Source organism: Eulemur rufifrons, chromosome 23 (genome assembly GCF_041146395.1).
Source record: "Eulemur rufifrons isolate Redbay chromosome 23, OSU_ERuf_1, whole genome shotgun sequence".
Classification (NCBI taxonomy): Eukaryota; Metazoa; Chordata; class Mammalia; order Primates; family Lemuridae; genus Eulemur; species Eulemur rufifrons.
In genome coordinates, this window is record NC_091005.1 from 19,165,269 (window position 1) to 19,188,791 (window position 23,523).

The 23,523-nt window shown below is 40.4% G+C and overlaps 1 protein-coding gene across 2 annotated transcripts in view; it reads left to right on the plus strand.

The window, feature by feature from the left end:
* Positions 1-23,523, plus strand: part of WWOX (WW domain containing oxidoreductase) — a 911,117-nt gene that overhangs the window by 214,139 nt on the left and 673,455 nt on the right. For both annotated transcript variants that reach the window (XM_069497831.1, XM_069497832.1), the window contains one exon: positions 20,121-20,209. In XM_069497831.1, coding sequence (XP_069353932.1) covers positions 20,121-20,209 — 89 coding nt within the window. The remainder of the gene's footprint in view (positions 1-20,120; positions 20,210-23,523) is intronic.

Genomic DNA, 23,523 nt, shown 5'->3' on the forward strand with positions numbered 1-23,523 from the left:
CAGGCTTTTAAATGCAAATTGAAAATTCTTCTTCAGAAAGGTTGTTCAAGTTTGTATTTTTTTTCCAGCAGTGTATGAGTATCTGTTTTCCTGTATCTTCACCATATTGTATATTTATAATTTTGTAATGATTTGTATTATTTTCTGAGTGAGCATATATCTCCATTTCATTGATAATAGACAGGAAGGGCTGGGTTTGCCTGGCAATTTTTCCCAATATTCTTGCCAATTTTAAAGAAAGGTTGAACAAAAAAATTTTAACATTTCACATAAAAACCTTTAAAGCTCTCAGGCTAATTTGTAAGGCAAGGTGTGCAAATTATTAATAAGAGTTTTTTTTTTTCCCTATGCTTAATTCTTATTAAAACACTAATCATTAGGGCCCCCAAATTCGTATAAGGAGAGCATTAAAAATCATAAGTGATCTATAGTTGGTACTTAGGAAATAAATGAAACAACTTTTTTCTTTTAAATCTGCCTTGGAGCTGAAAGATAAAAAAAACTTAAAATGAGTTAGAATATAAGTTTCTCAGCATTTCATAGCTTATGTGTTAAAACAGTATTTTAAAAATATATTTAACGATCATTAAATTTCTCAAAAGCTATAGAAATGCAGATAAGATTTTTTTAAAATAACTTGAATTTTCACTGTGGGGGAGAGGGACAACAAAAAACAAGCAAACAGAAAACCCGAGATAAGAGATAAGGAGATAAAGAGATGTGCATGAGAGACTGAAATTAAGAAGCTCAAAGTTTGGTGAGAGAAACACACAAGGAAGCAGAGATAGTGTGGAAGTGTGGGAATGTCTAGGATGGTGCCATACCCATCCTGGGGTGGTTAGGGAGGACTTCCTGGAAGGAGGTGACTGTGGGCTTCATTTTGCTTTGACACAGCAACAACACAGGGAATTAACTTTGTGGGTGGAGTATGGTTACTATTCTGCGGAGGAAACAGCACTCATTTTGCAAACCTGCCTCCCTTCACTATTCAATCATTTGAAAATAATTTTAAATGAGTTTAGTCAGTGGTTCTCAGAATTTTGGGTTTCAGGATCCAATAAATTTTTTCAAAAGAAAACAAAAATGAGGACACCAACTTAGGCTTGCCAGAGAGGTTTTTTTTACCCCCTTAAGAAAACACATTAAAAACAAGGACAGCACAATGAACAAAATGGAACATTATCCCTGCATCAACAATCAGCATTACTTTATAAAAGCAAGGGCATTTTAACATGGAACATTGTGAGGACATCCATCTACTCTAAAGGACAGCCATTTCATTTGAATTTTTATTTTTAACTAATTTTAGGCTCACATAGAAGTTGCAAAAATAGTTCAGCGAGTTTACCTACCTTTTCCTAATTTTAACAACTTACCTAACCATAGTATAATTATGAAAATCAGAACATTGACATTGATACTCATCATGCTTGTGCCAACCTTGTGCCTTGTCCCTCCCACCTGTGGAAATAACAAGAGAGGGGACACATCAGGGTGGTGATGGTGACGTGAAACACGATAAAGAAAAAACAAGCATCTTGGTGCTTGCAGGAAAGGCATTTGTTTCTTTTGGGATTGAAATGGGCTTGAAGGGTTTCCAGCAAGCAGCCTCAGCCTAAAAATAATAGACATGGTTCATAGAGCACTTACTGTGTTCCCAGCTGGTGCAAGGCCATCCATGCTACACGCATTGTCTTATCTAGTCCTCCCAAAATCTTAGTGTGAGGAAGATACTAATATTTTGGTTTCAAAGATGGAGAAAGTGAGGCTCCAATGTTCCAAGAGGTCAAATGCATATAGGAAGTAGTGGAGTCAGAATGGCATCTTGTTCAAATGGTCGCCCGAAACTGTGTTCTTTTCATGACCTCTCCTTCCTTCCCTAGCATTGGGAATACTCGAGCCCTCAGTTCCAGGGGTAGGAAAGATTTCCTACCTGTCCTCTGATGACAGTGCTACCCATACCTGTACCCCACCACAAAAACCTTTTCAATCCATTATTAGGAAAAAAGAAATGCCTTTCTGCTTAATAGTCACTGGGATATGTGTGTGTGTGTGTGTGTGTGTGTGTGTATGTTATGTGTGTTTTCACCCTGCTTTGTGATCTGTGGCTTTAAATATATTTTTTCTTTTTTTTTATTTCAAAATATCAATGGAGTACAAATGTTTTTGGTTACATAGATCACTTTTGTAATGCTTAAGTCACGGCTATAGGTGTCCCCATCCCACCCAAATAGTGTTCGTTGTACCCGTCAGGTAAATTTTTGCCCCTCCCCTCTTCCCCAGCCCCTTGCTTGATTTCCACTGAGTTTTACTGCCCTCTGTGCACATGTGTGTTCATTGGTTAGTTCCAATTTAATAGTGAGTACATGTGGCTTTAAATATATTTCTGTACTCTTGTCAATTCCATTATCTTTTAAAAATCTTGCTTTTCAAGTATGTGCAAGTATGGGGAGTTTTAACTTGCAGTGATGTCATGAGAAATGTGCACCTGAGTGTCCCAGAGGATACAGTGTTCCCCTTTCTACTAAATACACTTGACCACCACTATTCATTTTCTTCCTGTAACCTTCCTATACTTGCCGTCTCTCAACCTGTTAGAAACAAGAAGTTAGACTCGGCAAGAGATCTCAGCACCATCATGAGATCTAAACCCGTTAGTTTTCAGCTGAGACAGTGAGGGCCCTGTGGTGGAGGTGGGAGGGCTATCTTGCACAAGGTCACATAGGAGATTGGGGTAGAGTCTGGATGAGAAGCCAAGCCAGGTGTGTGGACTCCAGGCTGCCTTTCCGCCATCTTGCTGTGATGCTCACCTGAGGATGCCTGTCACTCCCACTGACATCCCACTGACCAAGTAGATAAAAGGAATTCTTCAGAACAGTTTCTCAATAATAAATGCTTACATTTTCTCCTGGCCCTGGGCCAAATCCCCCCTCTCAATCTCTTTTTCAAGGTTGAACTTTCCTTTAGAGCCTGTGACCTTGCCTTTCTTGGCCTGAGGATGTCGCTCTCCATCCGTAAGCTTTCTTTCCGGGGACCCTGTTTGCAGCAAAGACTATAATTTTATTTTGGGTTTGGATATACTGATTACATTTTAGCTTCTGGTATATTTTCTTACCTGTCACAGCCATTAAATTTATTTTAATAGTTACTCTACCCTCCTGATAGCCACTAAAGGGGGAATTGGATATTGTCTATCAATTGGTTAGTCTGTGAACTAAGGCTGTATCTAATTACAAGGCATTGTATCAGTTCTGATTTATTAACCATTTACTGTGCTTTGGAGAAGGCAGCATGTTCAGTAGCGCTGTTCAGCCTGGATGTAGCATTCCAGGAGGGCAGGGTGCCTGGAATATCTGATCTTACAGTTATTACTTTGTGTCATATATAATCTTGTTTTTTCCCTGCAACAAATAAATCTTTGGGACTCCTGAAGGAAAAAAAAAAAAAAAAAGGAAAGAAAAAAAAACATTTGTGGTTACGGTATAATAAAAATAAACCGTTTGTCGTGACTGCAGCTGACATTTATCAGCCCGTTTGTGGGTGCTCTTTCTCTCTCTCTATAATACAGAACATAATTTGTCACTTTGTAAATACATTCCAGTCTAAATCCCTGCCAGCATCTGTTAGTGTTTGAAGGATTAATGTGCTACCCTGTGTATGTCTGCACTTCCAGGGAACAGTGTAGCATATGATTATGGATCTTGGGAGAGCGGGGGAAAGGGGTATTTTTCTACACTTTTTCCTACACATGTAGTCTTTTTGGTCTCTTTCTGATTTTTCTTTTCCTTATCCCATTCTGCCTAGGTACCTGGAATTTTATCATTCACAGGTGTTCTCATGGTCTCAACCTTCCTCCTCTCTGTCATAGTCAGTCACAGTCACATAATATTTTATGTGTACTGTGGGTGAGCCGTGCGTGAGACTTTGGGGTCACTTAGACTTGGGTTAAATTTTTCTTCCATCTGATTTATAACCTCAAGTTACTTAATTTCCATTCCTTCACTCATAAAATGAAGATGCTAATATCTGCTTCTTAAAGGCACTGAGGAAGAAGGGAGAGATTAATGTCAATGTGACGTGCCCAGCTTAGCACCTGGCCAAGAGTAACTGGGGGTCTATATCACCTTCCATCATCATCCATTGTGATTGTCTTGATGCAGTCCATGAAATGGAAAGTGTTAGTTGGAGGAGCCCAATGCCAGGAGCCAGCTGTTGGTTGTGTTTGCATTTTGTTTTTCATCTTTTCTTGTTAGTGAGTTTTGTTTGTTTGGAAATATTTATATACCTGTAAATCAGGTGTTTGATGGCTTCTCAGCCCAGAGAGCATCTTGCCAGTAAGAAACTGTGGTTCCAACCAGGTGTGATAATTCATCTGGGCAGGACTGAGGGATTTAGAAACCTTTTCACCAAAGGCAAAATCATCCACATTCCTGTTAGAAGGTCCATACTTGCTCTCCCTGGCAGGAACCTGGAATTCCCTGAACAATAGTGTCTCCTGTAATTCTTCGTATATTATGAAGTGACTCTGGTCTGTCACACCCTTGACCTACTGCTATCATTTGGATTAGAAAAAGATCTCCAGACATGGAAGAAATGGCCTCATTAGTAATCTTTTTGTAAGCAGTCTCTTCATTTCATGGTTTCATTCTGTTGTTGTTTGTGTCTACTTCGGTCCGTCCCACCTTCCTGGTTCCCCCACCCAAGTTCTGTGTCTTCATATGCAACTCTCTTCTCTCCAATAAAGAAGAAAGTGTGCAGTTCTCTTTTCATTAGGAGAAGCATTTTGTTGTTGTTGTTATTGTTGTTTTGTTTTGGATTTGGTTTTCTGAAGTATAAATGCACATGAACAGGACAGAAATGTCACGCCCACATGCCAGGTGGCCAAAATGGGGCTTGTGATTTGATGGTTATTGCCAGGATTCTGGAGGGAATCACTAGCTGATCTGTCATCACCGATCCCAGTGAAAAATGTCTACTCTTAACACCCTAAATACCTAGCTATTGGCATACTTGGAAAATGTCTTGAAACCCCTGTTTCAACACGTACTCTAAGGGATGATATGACATTCTTCCTTTGTTCTCATGTATTCATTGGTGTTTGCATATAAGATTAATTATAAGACCGTCAGACTTTAGGAGAGTACACTCTTATTCTAAAACAGGGGTCAATACACTACTCTGAGGGGAAGTATTCTAGTCCAATTCCTGGTTTTGTAAATAAAGTTTTATTGCAACAGGACTACACCCATTCATTTATGCAATGTATATGGCTGCTTTTGCTTTCACACTACACAAGTTTAATTTTTGGGAGAGACTTGCAAAACCTAAAATACTTGCTATCTTGTCCTTTAGAGAAAAAGTTTACTGATCCCTATTCTAGGGGACTCATGGTCCTTCGGAAAAAAAAGTTTGTTTCCTTAAATCAGATTGAACAGATGGTTAGGTTAGTATCTTATTTCTACACATATGGAAACAATTCACATTACACATGACTCAGTGATCACACTTGGTTAATCCAAAGCCTGGGGGAGGAGGGGAGGAGAGAAGCTGAAGTTAGCTGTATTTTTCCATCACAAAGTTAAAATTGTGAGGGTCCAAATAAAACAAAACAAAAAAATGTATAAAAGACTTTGGCTTTATGGAAGGAACAACATTCTTGGGAGTAAAGCATGTTTGGGCTGTGGCCCCACTGTAATCTCCTGGACTCAAGGATAATTTCTGGCACAGACATGGTGGTACTATCTTGCAAGGAGAATTGACTTATTACAGCAGAGGGAGACCCACAATCCCAGTTCTGCCAGGTACTAATCATATGATTTTTGAGCAGATTTCTCACACTTTCTCAGCCTTTGCTTTGTTTATAGATCAACTTTGTAATTAGATCCACTTTTTAAGGGTTCAGCGGGGTAAAATATGGCAATGTCTGCAGTCTCCCTTTCCCTGAATAGTATCTGCCAGAGGGTAGGTCCTCAAGAGTGTTTAATTAGCATGAGTGTTTGTCTCATGAAATGGATTTCCTACCTTTATATAGGGGAAGAAGGTCTAAGTTCCTTCGTGTGTGATGACAGGTAACACTTGGGTTAACTGTAAAATGTGGCCCTTAGCCATAATGTCCCCACATCTCCTTCTTGAGGGAGGCATTGCCAATCTGGTACCCCAGAAAGGAGTGCAACCTTGTGAAGTCAGTGGTGTCCTTTAGTTTTCCTGTTGTGCCAAATGTAGCAAGTCGCCTCTTTTAGGTGGTGAAAACCCTGGGCTACCCTGTCACACTGCAAGCAGCAGAAGCTCTTCCCATAGAGAACATCTGTCTCATCAAGCCAAGGGTAAAAGGGAAGATGCTGTTTATAAATATTGAAGAGGCAGGGAGAACGTGCAGTGAGGCCAAGCTGTTTTAACATGCATGCCTCTCTAAAGTGGCTTCTAATGGACATTTATAAGGTGGTGTCCCCCACACTTCCCCTACCCACTCTAATGTTTTCTGGGATGCTCTTCGGAACACATGCGGTCTGTGACCTAGCTGGCTTTTAACAAAATTGCCCAACATGATTCATTTGTCCCATATGGCTGAAAGAGGGAAGACTACAGAGCCAGCTAGATACGAATGTGGCCATGTGCTGGTGCCTGAACCAGCATGTTGCACGTGTGCACAGAGATGATGGGATAGCCCTCTGCTGCTCTGAATCTGCATGCAAGTGTTGGCCACTCTCACACTCCTCAGAGTCCCCTTCCCTCAGCTCCTGTTTGGACTTCAGGGCTTGTAGCAGTCCTGGTTAAGCCGTCACACAGACCTGGAAACCTTGCAGGCCCATCTAAGTCTGTCTGTTTTTCTCTACATTTCTCAGTCTCTGTTTCACTCTCTCTCATTTCCCTTTTTCTCCCTCCATTCTTCTCTCCTGTCTTTCCTCCTCTATCTTTCTTTTCTTTTGAAAATAGTTTATTTTCTCATCAAATCCATGATACATGCACATTAAAGAAAAATGCATTAACATGGAAAATTGGAAATATAATAGCTAATGGTTGTCCAGGGCTTACTGTGTGCTAGACACTATTGTAAGCAGTTTACACGATGACGTCAGATTTATTCTCTGTCACAGTAAGTTCCAAAAGATAGTGAAAAATATTTCGGTGAAAAAACAAACTCATGAATTTCATACTCAAATGCATCTTTTAAATGTGAAGCAACAGGGAAAAGATGAAAGGGCTCAGGAAATGCTTTCCATATACATTTCTTAACAAACTTACTAGAAGACTTATTCTAGATTACAAAGAAATGGATCGAAGAGAAGAATTTAAGAAGGAAATGATGTACAGCAACTGGTAGAGTAGAGGTATAAGTAAGCCTAACACACGCTGGAGGGGAGGGCAGTTCGCCTGGCCTGAGCAGGCCACACAAATGCACCTGCCATGATACTGAGGAACTGGACTGACTTCTCATTAATGTCTGAACACAGCTCAGAGAGGCAAACATTTTCGTCACATACTGTATCAGTCCATTCTCTAGAAACGTGTCTCTCTCAGGGAGGATTAATAAACAGAATGAGAAATCCAGCTTAACACAATTGCTAACAAACATATAAACAGCTATCATAGCCCACTTCCTGCTGATGCATGGTTGAGGCTTGGGTTTTTTATTTTTAACAGTTATAGGCTTTTAATGTCAGATTGATTTTTTTTTCAATGTAATTCCTTAATAATCTTAGTGGGGTTTGGATCTATTTGTTTCTAGTTAGTTCATGTGTAGTAGCCACACCAATGTCTAGACAGGACTGTCAAGTTGTTTTGTTTTTCTAACTTGTCATCATCATGCCTTTCTTTCACTCTCGCTCTGTCAACTCAATAACAACTACCATACCACACCTGGAAGAACGGGCTTGGGTTGAAAAGCAGCATCATTAATCTGATATATGCTACTGGGCTGAATTATTTGAATTAACTCAGAAGTTGTAATGGGCTATTGTCTCTTAAAGACTTTTTCAGGCTTATTTTGTGGTATTTGGGCTCCAGAATAAACTGGCTTCTTCAACTCTGTAATGTCCTAATTTTCATTTCTGCTTACACACTGGACAATTCTTCTTCCCAGAACACATCTCCCTCTTGTAACATCTTGGTAAAAGCACAGAGCAGCCGAAACACACTGACATTCTGGCTCTTCCCTAGAACGTCATGTTCAGTAGGTACCAGATCTACTTTTCATGTTATGGCGGAGAGTGGTTTGACCAAATGTCTTTTAGTGTATGACACAGATCCACATGGGTGTCTCTGATCAACAGGTGGCTTTTGTATGTTTGATGAGTGACGTAAGGTATCTACACTTTTTTCATTTAGTGGCTTTACCAGCTCCTGGGAACTTATTATAGCTTACATTTATCTCATGGAAGGGGAAAGAAAGAATGGGGCACCCAATTTATATGAGGAATAGACCAGGAGTTACATACTCTTCCGCTCAAAGACCATTAGTGGAAACCTAAATGTCTCATCCAGTGCAATGTAGGTCAGAAAATGTAGTTTTCTTTCTAGTCATGCTCTTTTCCCATGCTGTGGAAAGTGGAGAGCAATTCTGAGGGGCAACTAGTTCTGTCTAGTTGTAGTGTATCTTTTTTATACAACATAGAGCTCATTTTAAAATTCTAGTTTGTTGATTTCTGTCTTTTAATGTGTGAACTTAAGTTCGTTTACATTTTTTGTGATTACTATTACATTTGTACTACTTCTATATTCCAGTTTTTGTTTCTTCTCTACCAAGTTTTTAAATTATTATAATTTTTTATAGACCTCTTTTTTAGATTGATGGACTTTCTTTTTATCAGGCACGCCATATATCATTTCCCACCTCCCTGCGGCTGCTGGTTCTTTCTCTCTTTTTGTTCTTTCTTTCTTTCTTCCTTTCTTTTTTGCTTGCTTGCTTGTGGTCAGTTATTCTTAAAATTTTAATATATATTTCTAATTTTTTTCTTACAAAGTATAAAGTTATTCAATGTCTCTGTCATTCAAACCAGCAAAGAAGACCAAATGTGATTTAGTGGCTCCATGAAATCCTGCCTCCCATAAAACAAATTCCACTTGTTAGTGTTATTTCAGTTCCTTTTCTAGTTTATTTTTAATTGTATTTTAATATTTGATCTTGTAGCTAATCTAAATGATGCCCTAAATCTGGCTATAACTTGACTCTGTGTATGTGCATGTGTGTGTGTGCGTGTTGGGTCTCACCTTTGTTTTTATGGATGTTTTGGTGGGAACCTCTAAGAGGTTGCTAGTCAGATGCCATTTTAAGCAGGAAACCTCATTTCTTTCTGAAGAACATTTTTTAATCTTTTCTAGTTTATCTGTGGAGTGTCTTACCTTGCTTCTGCAAAACCTCTGAAAGATTTCTCTCTTTGGACTCATCCATAAATTAAAAATAGCTGCCATGGTCACTCTTCAAGCATGATGATACTATTACATGTTTACAACATGCTCTGCATACCAAGTGGGTATCCATCACATGTAGTATGGCCAACTTCCCAGAGGCAGGTGCTCCGCTAGCCAGCCTGAAGCACCAGGAGAAATGCCTGGATTTCCAAATGGCTTATGGAAAATTATCACTGCCAATATCTCTAGCCAACTTTTATTTCTACTTGTGACTTTGTACCATGTTTGATGGTAGATTGTAGAGTTATTCATTCATTTTCTAAATTAAAGCCTGCCTTGAAAACCTGCCATTCACTATATATTAGGTATTAGAGACAGAGATATGAAACTGTACATTTTAATTTACTATTAATGTCAATGTGAATTATTGGTTGTTTTGCTTTTCTTTCATAGTCTCCTGCAGTGTTCTTGGGAATGGAAATTGGTATAACCTTTTGGAGGACACCCAGCAAAAATCTATCAAAATTTAAAATGTGGATATCTCTTGACCTAGTGATTCTACTTCTAGGAATTTATCCTATAGACAAAAATCACATATTGCAAAGTGTATATATTGCAAAATTGCTTTCACCTGCCCCCCAAAACCCAAACTGGAAACAGTATAATATAATATTAATTACAATAAAACAATAGCTAACATTTATAAGATATCTGTTCAATATAGTATCTGTGCTTCTCATAGATACTATATCATTGGATCCTCACAGTAATTTCAAGGAGCAGATTCTTCTATAATTTCTATTTTTACTGTTAATTAATTCAGCCTTCGAGAATTTATGTAACAAATTCACAAAACTAATGAAGGATATGGGGGCAGTTTTTAATAAACGATTGAACATTCCATAGTGGGCTAAAAATATTGGGGCTAGAGTTCTATTTAGGTATATTCAATTGTGTATTAACTGAAAAAAGCCAGGTTGTAAAACAACCCATGAGCTATAATATTGTGTTGGTAGGAAAAGTTGCACAGTGTTTCATATGTGCAGAAAATATATTGTAGAAGGATTTGAATCATATTGTTACTGTGCTTATCTTGGGACAGTGGGACTTGGGGGACATTTTCACTTTATGCATTATCCACTTCTGAATTATTTGTCCTTTCTTCAACAGAACAGTTTTATTTTAACATCTAATGGTAAATATAAAGGGCTGAAGACCACTTAGGGTGAATGGAAGCTTCTCTCACCAAACACACACAGGCAACCTCAGCACTATTGGCATTTAGGGCCAGATATTGCTTTGTTATGGGGGGCCTTCCTGTGCATTGTAGGATGTTTAGCAGCGTACCTAGCCTCTACCCACTAGATTTCAGTATACACCTCTGATGCGTTGTGACAATCAGAAATGTGCCCAGACGTTAGCAGATATCTGCTGGGGGTAGAGGGTAGAATGGTCCCTGGTTGAGAACCCCTGAGGGAGATGCTGCTCCCTTGCTGTTGAAGAAGGAGACTTTTCTCGTAGTGAATGTTTCATTCTAACGTAAGTGGTGATTTATCATACCTGTAGGTGAAGCATGGTTATGTTTTCCTGAGGGCTTGCAAGCAAGAGTAGTACAGTAAGTCACTGCCATCCGTGTATGGGTCTCTGCCTTCCAAACACTGTGTTGAAGACCATCTCCCTCCACTGGAGGATCTTTCAAACTTCAGAAGTCCTTCAGGTGGAATATAAAATCCTCTAGACAAGAGCTGACAAATCTTGTTTTTCTCTTTCTATTCCATGTAACTGCTATCTGTCTGGCACCAAATAGTCAACAGGCCCCAGATCTCACGTTTTGAGCTTTGCATCTCTTTCTGAATTAGGAGCGGGGACGCTGATTTTTCTTTTATCAGCGACTTCCCCAAAGCGGGGAGTTCCGATGCTTAACAAGTTTCATTAAGAACACAAGTATTAAATATTCAAAGTATCTAGACTATTCCTGTTGAGAAGATAATTATACAGTAAATTAGCCGATGTCCAGTATGTTGCCTTTTAAGTACCTCTTTGATGTTTCCAGTACTTACATAAGATACAGAGCATGTTTATTAAGAGTCTTCAACTGTGTATAAAACTAGAGCAGTCAAAAGTAATGGTGTCTGCTGAAGGATTCTTTATCATATGAATTTACCTTTAGTCATCTATTATTTATTTCAGCTATTTTATATGCCATTATAATAAATATTATGACAGAGAAAGCTTTTATGCTTCAACTTATTGTACTATCTTTACTTGCCTGCAATACTTCAGGAAAATGTAACCACGCTTTACCTATAGTTAACGTAAATCACCACTTACATTAGAATGAAAAATTCACTATGAAAAAAGGCTCTTTCTTCAATCGCAAGGCATAAATGCACACTCATGTTGACTGCCAAGCTCCTGTGTCATTCACTGTCCTTCCTTAAACTGTTTTTAAGCTGCAAAGTGAATACATTGCATAGAGGGAAATTGGAAGGTTTTGGAATATTTTCACTCTCTTGTTAGTTTCTGGCAAGATAAGCATTTTTTTATCCAGAGTGCAAAATATTGCCAATTACTGTCTAAGCATTTTTAATAGTTTTTCTTTACACTGCACGTAACTCATAGACCAAATTAAATAAGCTGTTATCCGATGCAATTTCTCCTTGAATAGCCTCACAATTACCTATAGATATTGATATAGTTATTTTATAAATTGAGTTCCAGCAACACAAGGCATAAATGTTGGCCTGTACATAATGAAGGAAGAGTTGTCATGATTTTCTTATTAGGGATGTTTGTGTATTTTGGCAGGGGGAGGTAGGTGGAGGAGGTGCTTGTGGGGGGCCCAGGAGTGAGGGTTGTTGCTTGATGGTCAATTCGAAAGTTAGGAATGACACACTCAGCCCCCATCCTTCAAGACTTCAAAAAAAAGAATCCAGGTCTTTGCCAAGGATAATTTTTGGTGTGGTTCCCTATTTCAAAACATGCAATATTTTCTAAGAGCAGTTTTTCATTAAAAGCGAAGTTCCTGTTAAAATGCATAGAGCCAGGAAAGAGACTCTCAAACTCTTCCCTTTTCTGGGTATCCTATCAGAAAGAGCATTTATGAATGCACTCTTTTAATCTTTAGGCTTGGTGAAGATTGGGCAAACTCCCCATTAGCCTTGCTCACAATGCTGGCTTGGGGTTGACTAAGAGGTACAAGAATCACAAATCAATGTGAGCATCTATCCCTTCATGCATTTCCCAGTGAAGATGCTGCCATGCATTGCCACCATTAACATCCCTTAAATAATACGGGAGAAATTAGTGTTATGAAGTCCCACATAGGATATTGATGAATTATTAAACCAGTTTAGTTAGATCTCTATTGTTGCTCAGTGAATAATGTCGTGTCAATAATATGCTCGGCACCAGTGTCTCTTGCTGTTGTAAATGTGACAACTCCTATTTAAGGTTTTAGAACATAAAATCAGGACTGAGAGTATGTAGAGTGGAAGGGTGAGAGACATCAGCATAATACAATTAAGGCCCATTGGATTAGAATTTGCAGGGTGCCATTAGCAATAAGCTCTGAATGTAGATTATTGCCGTGGTTACATTTTCTCTTTCAGCAATAACGCTCCTCTTGTAAATTCTAAGTGTATAAAATAAATATGATATAAAATAGACACAAATAAGAATATATAGATGATGTTAATTCCTTTATAGCTTCCTGGTGTTATGTGTTGAAGAATATGACTGCAAGGGTGCAGCACAGTGTAGAAATCCTGTGACGACATGAGCCTTGGAACCAGCCACATCTCAGTTGGAAGCCTGGATCTGTGTCTTAATAGCTTTGCCACTTTAAAGTCTAACAGCCTCTGTTTTCTCATCTGTAAAATGGGGAAAATTATATATGCTTCAAAAGATATTTCATATTACTCTTAAATGAAAAAATACCAAGCATATCGTGTAGTATAGGTGATCACTATTTTTGTTGTTTTTATCATCAACAAATATATGTAAATAAGAGCTTTGTTTTTTTTTTTTTTTAGGGGAATCCAGAAATAAACTCTTCCATACATTTAAGGGAGGGCTAGGTAGAATATTTATCAAATCTGCTGCATAGATTGGCACCTCGTAGTGAGATCACAAAATAGCTAATCCCTATAAATAGTAAGTCCTGCCTTTGCAGTTGCATATGACAAGTCCCCTGCAGTGAAAGAGGATTTTCTCTGGGTATATTGGAGACTGGTCTCTGTGTGCCATTCAGTACATCTGGGTTTCCATGTCCTGCCACCTCCAGCCACTGTCCTGATGTGCTCCTCTGTTTGACACACTTACTGATAATGCTCTCGACACAGCACGAGGAATAGCTGCTCCTGCCTGCTGTTGGATGTGTCCAATGTGAGCACTGGGGATTCTTTTGGTGAAGCTGAGTGGAGAAAGCAAGGTCCAGATGTGAGGGGAGAGTGTTTTGAAGCATGTGCATTTGCTTTCACTCAGCATGTACCACACCCAGCAGCTGGGTCCCCAGACCAAATACTCTGGGTCCATTATGGCAAGAAATGGGATAGTGGAGAAAACACATCAATAGCCTCCCGGCTAATTCACAGGAAATTTGCAGTTAATGATGATTTTAAAGTAATAATTTGTGGTATTTAAAAATAGTTTTGATCATTGGAATTATTTATATCTGGTTTTGTAAAGGCCTATTACCATGAGATGTTACCATTTTTTGTTGGTAAGCAGAGTGTGAGTACGAGATACTGCCTGTGACATGTTGCCATGATGAAGGGAAAAAAAGAAAAGAAATAAAGGAAATTGGATCTGTGGGAAATGCATTTACCTTTAGAGGTGGTGGTGTTAGCGAATGAATGAATGAATAAATGAATGAATTCACTCTTGTACGTGTTGTCTCCCTTATTGTTGACCAGGAGCAGGACCACATGCTGCCCTCTGTATGAGGCATTTGCAGACCTGGTGTTTTCCCTTGATCTTGGGCTTAGCTGCTGCAAGGGTCTCTGAGGGGGAGGGAGCGGTGGTGGGTGAGAAGACATGTAGATTTTGTGGGCGTTGTGGAATACAGAATAGTGATTAAATCTGGACTTGGTACGAAGCATGGCTCTAGTCAGTTATTACCTGGATGAAGTTGTACAAGATCCTTTTAAACTTCAGTTTCTCCATCTGTGAAATGGGTGGATGATAACTGCCCCCCACAGGGTTGCTGTAGGGATAGACGGGTGCTGTGAGGCAAGAACTGATATGGTCAGTGTTCTGAGGTTGCTCCCATTGGCAAGTGATGAACCCATTCAGCCTAGACCCATTTGGATCTGGAGTTACAGACTACTTAGCAGGTGTCAGACACCATTCCAAGTGCTTTACGTGTATGACCTCATTTCCGATAAGACAGGTGCTATAATTATTCCCATTTTACAGAGGAGAGAACTGAATACACAAGAAGTAGTAGCTTGCCCTGCAGGTAAGTGCTAGATGCTATTCAGGCTCGGGCAGTCCAGCTTGAGTCCATGGCATTAAACACTCATTGAGTTTGGGAACTGGGGCACCTTGGCTTCAGGGAGATTCAGTAAGCCTCCTTCCTCCTTCTCTGAGGTTATGTGCCATCCTTCATAGAGGAGCTAGTCAAACTTTTTCTGAGCTACTTATGTTAATTTAATGGAATAAACAAGGCAGACCCATGATTACTAATGCATTATTATTGAAAAACAATGGGCATCACATTTTAGCAGCAGCCTTCAAAATAATGACAAGAGTATTTACTGAGAGTCAATAGAATGCCCCATACCTTATATACATTATATCTAATCTTTAACTCTATGAGATAATTGCTATTATGTTCATTCTCAAATAAGGCAGCTGAAGCCCAGAATATTCAAATAGCTTCCCTGAAGTCAAGTTGCCAGTGCTGTGGTCATGCCAGGCTGTAGCTCCAGGTCAGCCTGGCTCTGGTGTCTTTGCTGAGGATGACAACATCTCTCCATTTCTCTGTTTAAATACCACACACTCCCCATATGGTTCCTTTGGTTTCAGGCGGTATCCCATCTGAGTCATGCTTGGCTAATTTATAGTCATAAAATCATACTAGAGATCACTATTGCATAACAACAAGCAGCCCCTTTGATTCTACATTTGCAGACTCTTGAATCACTGAGACAGGTTTTAGAACTTAATGAAGAATAGATCAAAAAGATTAGGTGTGTTGAAGGTGCCAGTGAACTGTGCCACCAGTGAGTGCCCCAGTATCCCTGGGAAATGTGAGAAGAGTATGTAGCTTACTTAATTATGTCTTTCTGGCTATAAGTTCTGGGTGTCGGGAGCAGGTGGGCTTCCAAGCTACTTAGAAGTTACCTGATGCTTCATGTGTGGGATGTCACCTGTGCATTTCTGTTTTAAAATAATGGGTAGTGGTGTCTGTATATATAATTTAAAAGAAATTAACATTCCAATTTTGCCTGAGATGATGTTTGTGTACCGGTATGATTAGAGGAAAGAATGAGGATTTCAGGAAAGCAAATATGAGAGAGGCGTTTTACAGCATTTCAAGATTCAATGTTCTCAGTATAAATCTCTTTCTGTTAAAGGTAGGTGGGTGGATGGTTAAATAGGTAGGTAGGAAGATAGATGAGTAGATAGATAAGAAGGAAGAGAAAGAGGGATATAGGGAAGGCTAACAGTTTATATTAGGGAGATGGGATTTTAGATGCTTTTTTATGGTCCATATTCATCTTTCTTTTCTAATTTTTTTTTTAAATTAATGTGAGTGTGAAGCAGGAAGTGGCTTGAAATAAGCCTGGAGAGGTAGACAGGGACCAAGTTGTGGACTGTGTGTTATGGTTCCTCACTATACATTTCCATTTGTCCCCCACATGGAGGGTTGCATTTTCTTGAAGCTAGGCACAGCCACATTGCTTTCTCTGTCACTGAAATGTGAGCAGAAGTGATGCTTATCACTGCCAAATGGAAGCCTTTGAGATTCCACGTGCAACTCACGGCATTCCTTTCCACATGCTGTGGAAGCTGGTGATGTTATAGGTGGTGGAGGCTCCGTTGACCTGGGCCCCTGGCTAACTACAATTAATATGAGCCCACCAACCTGGGATGGGATTGGAGTGTGAGTGCCTAATAATCTTGGGTGGTTTTAAGACGTGGAGATTTGGGGGTTGTTCCTTACTGAAGCACATCCTGCTTGATGCAGAGGATCTTGTGAGCCATGCTTAGGAATTTAGACCACATCCTCTTGGCCATTCCGAGGTACAAAGGGGTTTTTGTTTGTTTGTGTTGCCAATCCAGAGAGCAGTCTCTGGCCAAATAAGGCCCAAACTGGTCATGTTCCAGGTAGCGTGTGCTAATTCTAACACCTCTTAATGAATGTCATGGTTTCCTGGGCAGTGATAAAACATTTTTGTGTTTTGAATGTGGTGGTGGTTATATGAATCTGTACATATAATGAAATGTCATAGAACTGTGCATAAAGATACACCAAAGAAAAGAAAAGGAATGCATTCCCAAACTGGTGAAATCTCAGTAATGACTGTGGTCTAATAAATTGCGTTGTGCCAACATTGATTTTTGGGTTTTGCCAACATACTATGTATATGTAAGACGTCAACATTGGGGAAGCTGGATGATGGATCTATGAATGTTCTCTGTACCATTCTGACCACTTCTTGTGAGTCTATAATTAGTTACAAATAAAAGTTAACAACAACAAAAAGTTCATGAGTTAAACCAAGAAAATGAATTACAGTGAGTTGTAGATTCACTGCCAGACAAGGCAGGAAGTCTCACATTGGCAGATCAGATCTCTTGTCCTCACCTAACAATCGACAATTTGGCCCTCAAAAATGGGTTCTGTTAGCAATCTGTCAGCCACCACATTCTGATTTAGAGCACCTCCCATTACAGACATTTCTGTAAAGCTGCAAAGTTTGTTAGACAATTGGAAGTGCAAACTCCCCAACACACACAAAAATACACACACACCCCCCCTCATTCTAAAAGCTACATTTTTCCTCCCCAGGACTTACTGTACTGCAAACAGTTTTTATGCATTTCTAAGGGTCAGTAGAAGAAATAGGAAACTGATACCTAGGGCAAGAGAATTACCTGAATAATAGCGTGTGGACTGGAATCACTATCCCCAGGAGCCTAGTAGCCCACAGCTTGTGGATTAGTCTGTTGAACTACTTGATGGCTTGTGACCTCTTGTCCCCTTAGAGGTGTATGTTCTGATTTTGCTCTTATTGGTAGTGGCAGCTCTGTGTTTTATTTTGAAGTGAAGGGGGAGAACCAAAGGAAACGTACCAATTGTAAGTCACATATATAGAAGACTATATGGGCTACTTGACCGTGGTATTATTTTTGTTGAAATATTGCTTTGGGGTCACCATCTGGGAATGTTCTCCCTGTTTTATAGGTCAGGGGTGGATAGGTACAAACGTCTTTACAATACGTAGCCTGCATACCCCTCGTGGTTTCCAGTGGGGGCTTGGCTGAAAGGCACAATCTCTTTACTACCACCTTTTCTTGTGACGCATTCACATTTCTGTAAGAATCTGTGTGTGGCAGTGTGCGTCACGTGCAAGTGAAGTGGGGTGGGGACCAGAGGAGGTAAGTTGAAGGTGGAAGGCCACTTTATCTGCTAACTGAATGTCAAATTAAGCGGTGAAATGTTTACGAGGCATGGGAATCTCTGCACTCCAGAGAGATTTTTGACCATCAGATAAACGTCAGTTTCTCAGACAGGATGCATGTGTGGTTCTGTGCCTCTACACAGGATGTGCGCTCCCTCTGTGCTTTTGCTCCTCTTGCTGGCAGTTTTCTTCCTATAGGATGAGGGGCATGGCCTCACTTTTCAGCATACTCTCCACCTCTGTCATTCCCTGGTCTTAGGAAACTCACAAAATCCGTGGTTGCCATGTTTTCCTTTTCCTGCACCCAGTTAATGCTTCTCCTCATCATTCCAAAATCTGCACATTTGAGCATCTGCTGTTGTTATCCAAGACTAAGAACTAAAATCTACATCATCCAGTAGTGCCTTTGCCAGTGATACACTGTTATAGTTTGGAGAAAGAATTTAATCACTTTATACCACCTTTCCTTAAAATCAGGCTTTGTTAGTAGGTATGATGGAGATTCTCCAGGATCTAATAGTCGGTGATCTGGTCTGATGTGGTCTTCGGTGAAGATCTCTGGACATGATTAATGTCAATCTATCCACTACATGGTTCTGTAGCCCTCACAAACTACCATTTATCACCAAGCGGCATCAGAGCAAGAATTTTGCACAATAGACTTCTGTTCTTCTAGTTAAATTTATTAAATACCTTCTCTCTTCCAGATAGGATATTAGGTGCTTAACACTTATTCTCACAATCCTGTGACTAGATCATTAATGTTCGCCTTCTACAAAAGAGGAGACTGAGGCTTAGCAATGTTAAATGGCCCCAAATCAGTGTGCTTTCCAGCTGCCACTGCCTGATGTTTATTGTCCAAAGCTTAGGATTTGTGTTAGAGCCCAGGACTTAGGTGGCCAAGATAAACCAGCCACAGATACACTGAACCTCTCAGCACAGCTCCTGTGGGCTTCCCTGAATGAGACAATTCAGGTGGAGGATGTTCTCAGCAGTGCCATTTGTGTCCACCTTCATAGCATCCAAATGGTATCATGTTATTCTCCTTAGTCTTACTTAAGTATCACAGTCTAGACTAGAATTCCCAAGTCAACTGTTTATTTTATGGGACTCTTCTTACCTAAACAGGCAGGTGGCCCTGACATTCTTGGCTTTACGTCCTTTGGAGGAGCTAGGTCTAGGTAGTGATAGTAGTTAATCTCCCACTCTGAAGTCCATCCAGACTTAAAAGTTGGGAGGGCCCTATAAGCACAAGGCAAGTTGGAAGGACAACTCTATGAGTTATCCTTCCAGGATTATGCCACAAGGAGCCTGTCCAGTGGAACATGATTATTTCAAATCCTGAGCTCTTTAGTCTTCTGGTTTCTTGCCAGGAGGAAACTTGGGCTTTGGCCCTAGACTGACTTGGGGTCCTTTCTTGCCCCCAGCTTCTTAGTTCTGTGATCTCTTGTAAGATCACAAGAAAACAATGCCTGTCTTTTAGTTGTGGTGAGCATTAAATGAGATGGTGTCTGTAAATGCCCAGCCCAGGGTAGGCTCTGAATATACAGTAGCCATTATTAACAGTATTATTATTATTAACAATATGTGCCCCACCTGTCCATTGAGTTTTTTGGGTTACTAAGCCAGGGTTCTCTATGGGATCTGGGTCCATCAGGGTCCACTGGTAAAAATGAGTCTTGCCTGCTTTTGTACTTTCTATAAATGAATTGCCTTTAATTTTTAATGCAGTCTTAGCAGAAACATTTCAGAACCTGAATGGCAGCTTTTGAGATTACACTGTTGTCCATTGCGTCTTTGCATAAGCCAGGCTTTGTCCTGGTGTTACAGCCTTTTAGGATGCAGACTGAGAGGAGATAATGTGAGCTCGAAGACCCTTTGGTGCCTGTTCTGTGTGCTGAATGAAACCCAGCACAACCCTCAGCCTGTGGGTTTAGCAGAATCCCAGCCTCACATCCTCCCCAAAATTGGCAGTAAAAGCCTTGTTCTTCCATTCATTCCAGTGATTTATATTCTCTCTGGGCGTCTAATATTAAGCAGGGGAATTCCGACATATTCCATAACACATTTACTGTAACTTGATACCATGAACTAAACTTGCTGTTATTTATCATTTCTTTTTATTTTCTTTCATTCCAGCATAAAGCCAAGGTAGAAGCAATGACCCTGGACCTCGCTCTGCTCCGTAGCGTGCAGCATTTTGCTGAAGCGTTCAAGGCCAAGAATGTGTGAGTGTTCCAGTGGAGGGTTATAGATCATAATTTCTTGCTATTGTAATGTCTTTATCAGATGAACACAACTGGGAGAAAGCAAGGCTGTTGTGTTGTCTTGGCGTCCAAACAAGAGGCTCATTTACATTGGCCCTGTTAAGGTGAACCATATTTTCTTGACTCTTAGTCACTCTCATTATGAGATATGTCATCAATCTAATAACAGCTTCCCAGACAAAAAAAGAAAAGACACTATTAAAGCACTAGTAAAAGTGGCTAATAAAAGTGAGGCAATTGTAAGATGCATTCTGATTATAGACATTTTTGCAGTACCTCTCAGAACTAAGGAAAAGTATATTTTAATTGCTTTCAGGAACAAATAAGCTCAGTTATCCATTACAACAGGGATGCAGAGAATCTGAGCATGAGAGAGATCTCCTGTTTTCAAAGCCTTTGGTGATCTGATGTGGGGCATGGACATGATTCCAAAAACGTGGACTTGGTTAGTGAAAAACTTACTTCTTCTTTAGTATTTCAGAATTTCTGAGGGAGAAAGCCTACATGCTAACATCCCTTTCTAACAGAGAGGGGAGAGAGACAGAGAGAGAGGCCCTGAGAGCAGAGGGGAGGGGGGGTCCTCAAATCCCAAACTAAGGAAAGCAATCATGGCTAGCTATATTATAATTATAATATTTTGTTTCCAAGTGTTTATTTTTACTCCTATTTAGGGTGAGCAATCCTGGTTCCTCATTTAACATGGTGGTTTAAATTTCATTAACAAATAACTTCATTTGCTTTTTTTCAGTGAGTTGATTCAAACATGAGGATTAAGTTAATAACAGCACAGGTGGTGCCAAGGATAAGGTAATTATGCAACTGGCACCAGAACCACCGCATTTGGAGAACTCTAATAAATGAGAAGCTGTCTTTGGGTCAGGCTCTGTTGAAGACATTAGTTTTACAGTTCTCCAAGCAGATAAAGAATGTGAAGGAAGGAATCTTAAACCAAATATTCGGATAGAACTGTGTGGCGCTGACCCCACAAATCTGTCCAGTCTCTAGTTTTTCTTGTGTCTCCCTTAGTTTCTAACTCTGCTTTTCCAGACTGTTAAAATACGTGCTCTTTAAGGTTATTTCTGGAGCAAGCAAGTGAGTCTATGGGCAGAGTCAGTCTTCAGTGAGAGTTGCACTGTCCCCTAACTGCTGGCCCTGGGCTTGCTCATAGGAGAAGTTAGGTAACACCCCCCAGCAGCTAGCAGATTTCGGTGAGCCTTACTGGGCGCCCTTTGCAGCGCTTGGTGATTGGTAGCTGCAGTCTCTTGCCAGAGCTCTTGGAGAACCTCAAGTCAGGGTGCAACAGTGGCTTTCAAGACATTTGTTCAGTGATTCCTTCATCATTCATTTATCCACTTGTTCTCACTTAACACACACTTAATGAGTGTCTCCAAAGCCCCAGGCATTCTTCTCGGCTCTGGGAGGAGAGTGGTGGCTATTGGAAGCTAAGTTAACCTCAAACCAGCCATCATCTCAGTTGTCAGCAAGCAGTGTTTTGTTACTAATGGCTGACTCCTCAACCTCATACGTCTGTGACTGTTTGGGAGGGAAGCATAATGACAATAACAACAGCAGAGGTAGCAGCTCATCCATCGAAGGCTGATTACGGGCCACACACTGAGAATATTTTGCACGCATTTTCTGATTTAATTCTCAAAGCAATCCTTTGGGGTAGGCGCTATTATCATCTGTGCTATACAGATGAGGAAAGTGAGGCCAGACAAGGTAAGTCATCTATCCAGGGCACGTGGTCATTAGAGGGCTGAGTTAGGCTCTCTAGGGCTCCCACTTAACCACCACACTGTCTTTCGTTTTAAACATGAGAGAAACTGACACACTCAGTGAATGTGAGTGACTTTCACAGGGTCGCTTTGCAGGTTGGTGGCAGACATAGACGTCAGTCTGGTTCTGACTCTCCCTCCCTCCCTGATACCATGCGAGATCTTACATTCACTGCTGCAGGATGGCTTTCTGTCCCCAATTCCGGTGTCAGAAAGCTCTAGAAGTGAGTGGCTCTGCTGAGGAGAGCCAAGTGTTACATAATAGGATCATCTTCCATGCCTTAACCGGACCATTAGTTTTTAACTATTAAGTAGTTCAGAAATCATCAAATTCAAGTGCCTTTTGCAATCACCAAGCTCAAACCCTTGGAGGAAACTATCACCCAGTTTGCCCTAATCCTAGATTTTAGCACAGGCCTTTGAGTTTTTATACATCTAAGTTCAGAAACAAGGGCGATTTTCCTTTTAGAACACTCTGTAGCACAAACCTCTTTGTATGTGTCCCCTGAGAGTACAGGATTTTACATGGCTTAGAGAAATATTGTGGTGAAAATATGCATAAGAAAGCAAGCGATTTTACTTTTGAAATACTGCCAAAGTGAAATCTCTCATGGATAGGCAGATGACAGTTTAGTACTTACAGGTCTTTAGATTCTGAGAACTGTCAGAAGTGAATTTAAGTGCTGGTGACTGGGCTGCCAGAGAAACATGTGTAACTCTATTCTTATCATCACCCCCCATCTTCAGACATTAAAATTTCCTTGTGTGTAAAACATAATGACAAATGAAAGAGAGGCTGCCAGTTCAGAACCAGTCTCTTTCATGCTGTTGCGTGGAGGAGAGGAAAACCCCCTACATTTAAATTCTATGTGGATGCCCCCATTTAATATGCCATTTCAGAGCCTGTATATGAGGAAGCCAAGAGTATTATCAGGCTTCGTTTTCCTGTGCGTATCCCCTTGGTTCATGCGCCGGCACAAGTGTGTTTCCCTGCGCTGGTATATTCAGTGCATAGTATAGTCTTAGACCAAAAAAGGTAGAAACAGATGCTCAGTGTAAACACTAGTGGGAAATGCCGTTCATTATGCTGTGCGACTATACTCCAGCTGCCTGCTATCGGGACATGTGGAGTCAGCCTCTTGCTGGATACTGTCTTCTTTTTCTGGGGGGCTTTGTGCGAGATGAGGAAGCTAATTTATTTATTGTTGTTTTTGTTGTTGTTTGAGACAGAGTCTTGCTCTGTTGCCCTAGGTAGAGTGCAGTGGCTTCATAGCTCACTGCAACCTCAAGCTCCTGAGCTCAAGCAATCCTCTTGCCTCAGCCTCACAAGTAGCTGGGACTACAGGCTCTTGCCACAATGCCTGGCTAATTTTTCTATTTTTAGTAGTGACGGGGTCTCGCTCTTGCTCAGGCTGGTCTCAAACTCCTGAGCTCAAGCAATCCTCCTGCTTTGGCCTCCCAGGGTGATAGGATTACAGGCATGAGCCACCGTGCCCA